Source organism: Mus caroli, unplaced genomic scaffold (genome assembly GCF_978045245.1).
Source record: "Mus caroli unplaced genomic scaffold, Mus_caroli_1 scaffold_7, whole genome shotgun sequence".
NCBI classification, from domain to species: Eukaryota; Metazoa; Chordata; class Mammalia; order Rodentia; family Muridae; genus Mus; species Mus caroli.
In genome coordinates, this window is record NW_028227262.1 from 59,185,658 (window position 1) to 59,195,121 (window position 9,464).

At 40.8% G+C, this 9,464-nt stretch overlaps 1 protein-coding gene across 3 annotated transcripts; it reads right to left on the bottom strand.

Annotated features, from left to right (window-relative positions):
• Positions 1-878: 878 nt before the first annotated feature.
• On the bottom strand, positions 879-9,056 carry LOC147003905 (vomeronasal type-1 receptor 46). 3 transcript variants are annotated; one of them, XM_085839626.1, is made up of 4 exons: positions 9,012-9,048; positions 4,107-4,273; positions 3,263-3,400; positions 879-2,008 (listed from the first exon to the last, which is right to left on the bottom strand). In XM_085839626.1, the coding sequence occupies exon 4, from the start codon at positions 1,976-1,978 to the stop codon at positions 1,049-1,051; it is 930 nt and encodes a 309-aa protein (XP_085695752.1). In that variant the 5' UTR covers positions 1,979-2,008; positions 3,263-3,400; positions 4,107-4,273; positions 9,012-9,048; the 3' UTR covers positions 879-1,048. The 3 variants fall into 3 exon arrangements, with proteins under 3 accessions (XP_085695752.1, XP_085695754.1, XP_085695753.1); XM_085839628.1 differs by lacking the exon at positions 9,012-9,048 and adding an exon at positions 6,112-6,184; XM_085839627.1 differs by lacking the exon at positions 4,107-4,273 and having other exon boundaries at positions 9,012-9,056.
• Between the last annotated feature and the right edge of the window lie 408 nt (positions 9,057-9,464).

Genomic DNA, 9,464 nt, shown 5'->3' on the forward strand with positions numbered 1-9,464 from the left:
GACAGTCCTTGAGCTGACTCTGGGCTTGGATTTTGTAGGGATGTCATTCATCCAGATGAAATGCCTCAGTGTTGACAATTAGTAATTAGGCATCTCAGTTTGCCAGATAGAAATCTCAGGGCAAGCTTAGCAAAATATACTTAGAATCTTCATTACAGCCAGGTATACCAGACTACATTGCATGTTACAAGAAAGTTGGTGAATTATTCTGACAAATGGAAATTCCCTACAGAAACTTAAAAGAACAGTCAAGTTACTCTCATATGCAAGTATTTACCAAGGCTTATGAAAAATGGGAGTTGTGGTATTGCATTATTCATTATAAGGTCTGCTAGAGCAGAACATCCTGGTGCTAGCTTTCACAAGGCTCAAAGGAATAGCACAAATTGTGACTAGGGTGTGAAATCCTTTCCTGTCATTAACTGACTCTAGGCGGGGCTGTTTTATCTTTACTGTAAATATTACCTGGTTCCTGTCAGTCCTTTGAAGGCATTCCACTGTTTTGTGTCAGATACTACAATGTACCTTGGCTGCTGTGACACCCTACTCCATTGTTTTCTGTATTATATAAGACTGGTGTTTGCTTTGTGAAAATACAGTCAGATGCAGCACTCCCTTGTGTTCTTATTTGTTTGTCATTTCTCATCAACTCCATGCTCACCTATCTGGAATCTTGATTCCCCATAGATTGAGAGAGGCTGACTGGGGCCATTCTGTGGCAGCTCACCATGTTGAAGAGAAGGGTACAGAGTAAAGGAGGGAGGACTTGTCTGAGGGGGTACTGAGAAGAGAGGAGTGCTGATATTGGGATGTAAAGTGAAAAAAATAAATAAATTTTAAAAATACACATTTTATTTCAAAAAAGGTACAGTTTGTGATTTAATTGTCTTTCATATACTTTTATCCACACAATGTAAAGACATTTAATAGAAAAAAGATAATTTCATATATCAATTTATGGCTCTGAATATTCCCAAAATGTCATGATCCATAGCTCTGATGACAACATACTGAATTATATCCAGGGTCCATACTCATCACTAAATAATCAAATATTTACTATTCTGCCACACATTGACCAGAAAAACTTAATTATATGCTTTTCAGTGCAAATAAATACAAAAGGGCTGACTGTGGCAAAACTATGAGACACAATAATTTGGACACAGACAAATATTGAGTCGTCCTTGAACTTCATCCTTAAGTAGAAGATAACAGAGTCTAAAATGTAGAAGACCACAAAGATGCTCATGAGCAGCATGATGGTCCTGGTGGCCCTTTGCTCTGGGGATGCTTTTGAAGAAAGTCTGGTGCTGTGAAGGTGCTGGGCCTGCTTCTTGTGACTCCATAGGAAAGCTACCATGTAGCCACTGGACAGGGCCATGAGACCAATGAGAAAGGCTTCCCTGATGGCCATCTTTGTGGAAAACATGCTTTTTCTGGAGTAACTCATGGGTAGAATTGAGCAGGACTGAGTAACATACAGAAAATTCTCTGAAGTCAAATTCAGAGGAGCAGTAATCGATAAGAGTTCACTGCTAAGAGACATATAGAGAACACAGAGGAAAAGAAAGGCACCTGAGATGTGATGGGGAGATTTATGTTTAAACTTTGTTAAACAGGAGCTTCTTGGACTAAGGGTGATGGTCCAAAGGACATTCAGCAGGCAGGTAGCACAAAGTGTGGGGCCCCTCAAAACAATGTGCAAATACATAAGAAATTTGCATGTAGTAGAATCCCATCTCCCCCCAGGCATAAATATGTCCACAGCTATGAGTCCTATAGTTACAAGCAGCATTAGGTGGGTTAGAGAGAAGAAAATAATGTAGAGATCAATAGGCTTAGGCCTGTTTTCACCAAGGAACATGCAGAGATGGGCAATAAAAAGGATACTGTTAGCTGAGATCCCAACACTGACTTCAGAGAACAATATGACTTTCATGTTTGTGTCAGTGCAGAGTATGTTGGCTTTATTCATTGTATGTGGGTAGGAAGCAAACAGAAAAAGCTGAGGAGAGAAGAAAACATTCTTCATTACAAAATATGGCTTTGTTCACAAATTTCAACCAATACCGAGCTGGCAAAAAGATGTTGCCTCATCCTGATTCCATGTCACGAAACATAGCTCTAGCTCATATGACCTCAAAGCCATGCCCACTGTCCCCACTGTCCTAATGCTTTCTAATCAAGGCTGAATTGTGTGTACTATTGTGAGACTACTTCTGAATATAAACTTCCTTGTACATTAAACATTTCCATGAGTTCTGATAATCATTCCCTCTCCTGGTCCATGAGTTTGGTTTATTCTGGGGCAAGAGATGCATCTCACTGGATTGTCAGATGCAAAGTAGCTTAATATGTCTGGTGAATTTGAATTTTGAAGATTGCATAAAATTAGAAATATGCTCTCCTGGAGGACTGTGTACCCATGGGTTCCAGTTCATAGGGACATTTTATTTCAGTGTCTACTTTATTGTGTTCCTTTGCTAACAAGTCAAATATTCATTCTCCATCCCATCTGTCTCCCTATCTCTGATTCTGTCTCTGACTTTGTCTCTGACTCTCTCTCTCTCTCTCTCTCTCTCTCCCTCTCTCTCTCTCTCTCTCTCTCTCTGTGTGTGTGTGTGTGTATATGTGTGTGTGTCTGTGTGTGTGTGTGTGTGTCTGTGTGTGTGTGTTTCTGCTTTGTGTTTCCCTCCCCTAAACAGTCCATTTCTTTTTCATTTTTCTTCTACTCTCTTCACTATCCTTGCTCTCGGTTATTCAAACAACATTTCTCTGTATAGCCTGGGCTGTCCTAGGACTCATGCTATAGACAAGGCTGGCCTATGTCTCAAAGATCTGCCAGCTTCTACCTCCCAAGTGGTTGGATTAAAGTCATGTGCCAACACTGCCAGGCTAGGCCAAATATTCTTTTTTTTTTTTTTTTTTTTTTTTTCGAGACAGGGTTTCTCCGTGTAGTCCTGGCTGTCCTGAAACTCACTTTGTAGACCAGGCTGGCCTCGAACTCAGAAATCCGCCTGCCTCTGCCTCCCAAGTGCTGGGATTAAAGGCGTGCACCACCAAATATTTTTAATAAATCTCTAGAACAAGTGATTACCAATTTGGACTCTGAATCAAATTCTACACGTTGACATTTCCTTAGAGTGTAACCTTAAGGGCTCAGAGCTACACTCAACTCCTCAAGATCATATGGATAGTTACTCCTATACCTGTGTCAGAGAACCCCATGTGTGAAAAAAAAAACATGCTGTATTCATACCTACAAATATAGAATTGTTTCAGGCACAGAATGATCTCTATAGACATGTCAGCTGCTGGTTTTCTCATGCAGTAACTTGTCATGTCACCTGGGAGAGGCAATTCAGCTTTGCTAATGACAGATCAGCCCTTTTCCTGCCTGAAACAGAAAAAACAAAAATGACCAATACAGTAGAATGATGGAACCATGTTCCCTTTCCAAGCAGTTTAAAATCATGATATTTCTTCTTTAGATTCTTAATGACTCTGCATCCAACCTATAACTTCAATCTTCCACCTTTATGCCTTTGTGAAAAGACCCTGAGTATCAATTATCAGTGTGAACATACTCTTAATTTTCTCTCTTTTGGTATGTAAAATCAGGGTGATAAATAAAACTACAGTTACAATAGACTCAGGGACATCCCATTCTAAGGTCATGATTAAATGAAAAGTATCACCCAGTTTTGAAGGAGAGGCTCCACAGGAGTCTTCCATTTCACTCTAGGTACAAGAGGCTTCTCCAGACTTCAGAGAAGACAGCCCAAAGGATATAAGCAACACAGTGTGTGTTTTATGTAGAATTCATCATTTCCTTTAATGAATATTTAGTACATATTTAGTACATATGAGGCCTATACTGTTATAAAAAAGAAAAACTTCCCAGATGCATAGGGAAGGATTATCAACTGAAAATCAAACTTAAGAGATGAAATAATTTCATAGTTTTTTAGTTCATATTATACTGTAATATAGTATATAAACATGAAGCAAAATTATTTAAAATGTTCTAAATATTTAACAAGAAAATTTCTCTTTGAATCAGAAGAAGACCAGTACAGATAACTGTGGGTCTGTGTTCTGACCTGCCAATGCAGGGAGCTTGGCTGTGTTTCTCCAAAGCCACCTGTCTTGGTCCTGGGCTTCCTGGATGTTGGTAAATCTCTGAGACACTGCTCTGGGCACAGGAAAATGCAATTTACGATGTGGGCAGGTAAAAGCTAATATTCACTGACTCCCAGGCATCTAGTCCCTGATAAAAAACCAGACAGAGAAGTCAGGAATGAAATGTTGGGGAGTCATTGGCCCTAGACACGGCCAGGAATTGGGGTGGACATGGGCTGAGAACAGCATCTACTCCTGGACTGGGGCTGGTAGCTCTGGCTTAGCTAAGCTAGGAAAGTAGCAATGTTTGTCTGGTAGCAAAAAGAGGCCTTCTATGGGAGACTTAGGCAGCAAGGCTCTTTAGGTGAAGGCCTTCCTCATGATCCCCAGGGAAGTGGTAGATGAAAGAGACAGCCCTTACTTCCAAACTGTTTATTGGTTGTTCATCGTGGAAAATTGAGATGTGCCTATTTCTTAGGGTGGCCCAGAGATTAAATACTTTCTGTGGGAAGGAGTGTCTGGGAAGGGAAGCTAATTGGTTAAACCCTCAGGGCCTCAAAGTATGTCATTAGCATGAAAAACTGTTTTTGACTATATGACCAACATGGGGAATGTAGTACATGTTCCAGGTCAGGATTCAGACAGGGAGTAGGGAGGCATCTACTGTCTCTTGTGATGGTACTCAATTTCAATGGTGTCAGAACTGCTCTAACTTACCAAATTTCCTGACATGGTCCACTGTCTCACAGAAAACCACAATCAATAAATATGTAGAGTTGTGGATCCTAGTCTCAGAGGGTCCATCTACCAAGAACTCCTGCATCCAACGCTCAAAAAAACACTGCAGAAAATGGGTGGAAAGATTGAAGAGTTGGGTGATCAGGGTTTGCTGTGAGATTGTATCTCCTGGTTGTGTTAAGGAAATGTGGCTGCCTAAACATGAGCTAAACAAGGACAACAATTGGACATGCCAAGGTACAGGAAAGCCCACTACTCAGCTTACAAAAAGAACTACAGGCAACTAAAAAAATCTAAGAAGAGCAGGAACCTCTTCTCCAGTGAGACCACACCGATTGGGTGTCCAAAACCGAATTTCAGTGTGGAAAACACACATACAAGTAACATTACAAAGACTGAGCATGTTGTAGTTATACACTTAAGAATATTTATTATGTAATAAAGAGAGGCCGTGAAAGCACAGGACAGAATGGGGGATTATTTGGAAGGGTTTTGAGGGAGATAAGGGAATGTATAGCTCTTATAATTGTACTATAAGCTTTAAAAAATCAAGGAATTATGAAATGAAGCAATAAAGAAATGTTAGGATTCATCAACACTGGGTAAGAATTTATAATTTAGAGCTGAGCTGATATGGATAGTGTGTGAAAATATTTACTAATTTGACTTTGTAAAATTAGTAAGGGAGAAAAATGGAAGAGTGTAGAGGGCAGAATAGAAGACAAAATTCACCTGGATCAGGAAATGTCTAGAAGAATACTGAGTATTCCTTGATAGAGCAACTGTAAAGGCTTTAACCATTCAGGAGAACAGATAGCCCTCCCCCTGTTCTGCATGAAACCAGGAATCCAGGACTGTAGGCACTATGTCATCCTTCAATTTCACAAATCATGGACAGCCTGAGATCCATGGCACCAATAGGCCTCAAATGGATGACCAGTGTTCAGCACAACAATGACCTGACCTTGTCATCTGGAGAAGGAGAGAGTGGAATGTGAGAGGGAAACCTCTCTGCAGAAGTCACTGCACACTGGGTGCTTGTGGCCCTTTGGGTGTACTTCATCCAGGGACTAGAAAGGCACAGTGTCTGTGTAGTCCTCTGCAACATTGATACAGCCTATCTGATCCCTGGTGCTGAGAGGCTGTGTAAAAAGGTAGCGTTTAAGTCAGGTCTAAGCAATACCTGTCTACCTTACGTTTATTAAGCTGTATGTTTGTGTTTGTCTTTGTCACACAGCTCACACTTACCATGCTACCATCACTCTCAACTCTGCTTTGCCTCCTTGTATAATGGACTGATGCTTGTGAAGGTGGGACTGGCTCTGCTTCATGAAAGTAGGTTCTGTTTAGAATGGAGTTACATTGGGCAGTATTCAATAATTCTACTTGGACAACTACTTGGAAGACAGTGAGGAAAAAGCCACCGTTGTCCTATTCAATGAAAATGTCACTAATAAGCAGATGTCAACAGTATGTTCAGAGATGAAATAAACAAAAGGGACTGTGTGGTTGTGGTAGGGAAAATTCATGAAAAGTACTTCAGCTAAAAAGTGACTGATACCTTTTATTGTCCTCCAAGATCACCCTTGCACCTATAATGTTTCAGCATTTGAAAACACATCTTCAGAAACTCCAGAGAAGACAGTGTGCTCTTTTGGTGAAGGAACAGGAAGTCCAAGAGGACCCTTGTAACACACCTGAAAGGAGTTTTGTCACAGATGCTTGCTGAAACTACAGAGACCCAACTGTTCTTCAGGAGAAACTTTTCTTGGCAGCACCTGAGATGTGATGGATACTCTGAGGGAACATGATTACAGGCCTCCTAGCCAAGCAGGTTTGATGGTCTCTTCGTAACACAGAGGTGATAAATTTCTGTTTATCTGTTCCTAACCCCATGAGAAGATACAGTTTGGGGAATTTGGGGAGCTAGTGAGAAAGACCAAACCTAGAGAAAGCAACAAAATTTAGGTATTACCAGTATTTGAGTGTTTGTAATTGTTTTTTATTTTCAAGAAACAAGAGTCATAAATTCCTGTTTTTAGGACCTGGGGAAACCACCAGGAAAAATACCACCAAGTTCAGCATGGACTTGATATTTCAAAACTGGCAACCATGCCCTTAGCTGAGACATGCCACAAGTGAGAGCCCTGGCTAAGCATAGCCTCTGAGATCTAGTAGTTATAGATGAACTGGGAGTGAGATGCAACAAAGTGGGAGGATGTCCACTGTCCAGCTTTGAACATGAAGTTTCATTTCCTTGTAAAGCTTCTTCTGCTTACTTAGGGTTTTACTGCTGTGAACAGACACCATGACCAAGGCAACTCTTAGAAGGACAACATTTAATTGGGACTAGCTACAGGCTCAGAGGGTTATTCCATTATCATCATGGTGGGAGTATGGAAGGATCCAGGCATGCATAGTGTTGGAGGAGCTGAGAGTACTACATTTGCTCCAGAGGCAAACAGGAGAAGACTAACTTCCAGGACCCTAATAGGAGGGTCTCAAAGCCCACACTGAGAGTGACCCTCTTCTTCTTCTTCTTCAAACAAAAGGTAACACCTACTACAATAAGGCCACATATCCTAAATAGTGCCATTCCCTGGTCCAACCATATTCAAACCATTACATTCTGTTCCCTGCCTCCCATAATACTGTTAGAACACATGAGTCTATGAGGGCCATACCTAGCCATAGTATAGTAAAAAATACATTTAGGCCAATTTCCAATGCCCTAATACTCTATAGCAGTCTGAAACATGTAAAAATTACCAAGTTTAAATTCTTTTCGAGATTCATTCAATCACTTGACTGTAATACCAAAGCAAGATATGAAACCAGTTGGGCAAAATTCAAACTGAACCTCCATGTCTGATGTCAAAGTGGTTTTCAGATCTCCAACTCCTTTTTCATCCTTTTTGACTGCAACAAACTCCTTTATCTGTGCGACTTCCACTCTCATTTAGCAGCTTTCCTCAGCAGATATACCACAGCTCTGGCAGCTTAAACACCTTGGTGTCTCCAAAGCAACTTCAACATTACAATTTCTTGTTCCAGTTCTAGGATCCATACCTGAACTTCTACACTCTGCTAAAGGGCTTGGGTCACATATTATTATTCTTCTACTCTGAAACCTCTAGATCCAGGCTTCCACTGTTCAATCACCCTCAGCAACAAAGTCTTTGATATTCCTATTAGGATGGCCAATTAATCCCCACTTACAGCATCCCCACTTCACACCAAATCCAAAGTCCACATCTTTCCAAACATAAGTATTGTCAAGCTCAGCAGTATCCCAGCAATATCCCAGTCCCTGTTAATAATTTCTGTCTTAGCAATGCCTTTGCTAATTAATGTAAAAGACACCATACACAGAGCAAATCTTATACGGACAACATTTAATTGGTGCTAGCTTATGGTTCAGAGGTACAGTCCATGATCATCAAGGTGGGAGTATGGCCACATCCAGGCAGGCATTGTGCAGAAGGAGCTGAGAAATCTACATCTTGTGCGAAAGGCAAACAGAAAAAGATGGATTACAAGCATCTAGGATGAGGTTTTTAAACCTGTGTCTACAGTGACACACTTCTTCCACCAAGGCCACATCTACTTCAAGAAGACCATATCTACTAATAGTGCCACTCTCTAGGCCAAATGAATTCAGACCACCACAGATTTATATCTCTGAATTATTCAAACCACAGAATTCATGTCCAGTTCCTCTTTTAGACACACAGATGAGGACATTACATTAAGATGTAAGTTTAAGGTTTCCTCGTTAACTTGAGAAGATCTGGTAACAGGGGAATATCTGTAAGAAAGAATAAGTCAGGAAATTCAATGTGTGACTTAAGTGCTGATGCAGAGAATCAATTTACTTTGGAAAAAATGAATGCAAACCAAAAATATATGGATTTGCCAGAAGTGTGCAAAACTGAAGAATTTTATGAGTTACAGAAAAAGGATATGCTCAGAAGAAAACCCATTCATTACCTATGCAGAATAGAGTCCCCTGTGCTGAAGGGATGTCAGAGCTAAGTTTCTCCATTGCAGATGCTGAAAACCACCCAGTAGCCCTGGAACTCCTTCTAAGTCAGTCTGCCTAGGACTGAACCACCTTGTGATTCTGCACTTGGGTACAGAGCACTTACCCAGATGGACATGGCAGGAAAGGACTCTGTGCCTGAGGGGATCCTATGTAGGCTTAGATTAAGGGAGTTTTTAATGTGTATCAGCTATTTGTAATTTTACTGTCTGTAGAAGGTGACAAGTTTTCACTGGAGACCTGGGAGACCTGACATCCCAGTGGAGCATCTTCCTCACCTTTGATCTTACTTCCTGTGATCTGAATAACAGTCATCTGGGGAAGGCTTGGCACAAACTTTATCTGAGTTATCTTCCAATAACTGTGGGAGAGATCAGAAAGTTTGCACCAAGTAGACAACTCTAACTTTGCTCATTTTGTACCTCAGGTGGAATCAATATTAAGCCATTTCATATTTTGTGATGTGAAACTATTATGGGGTGAAAGACTCCTGGGCCTCCCATGACTTTCCATGAGCTCTGAGACTCATGCCCTACAGTGATAATTGGCAGCATTTTGC

Coding starts and splice junctions, on each gene's coding strand:
- LOC147003905 (XM_085839627.1), bottom strand. CDS start 1,978: ATGAATAAAGCCAACATACTCTGCACTGACACAAACATGAAAGTCATA.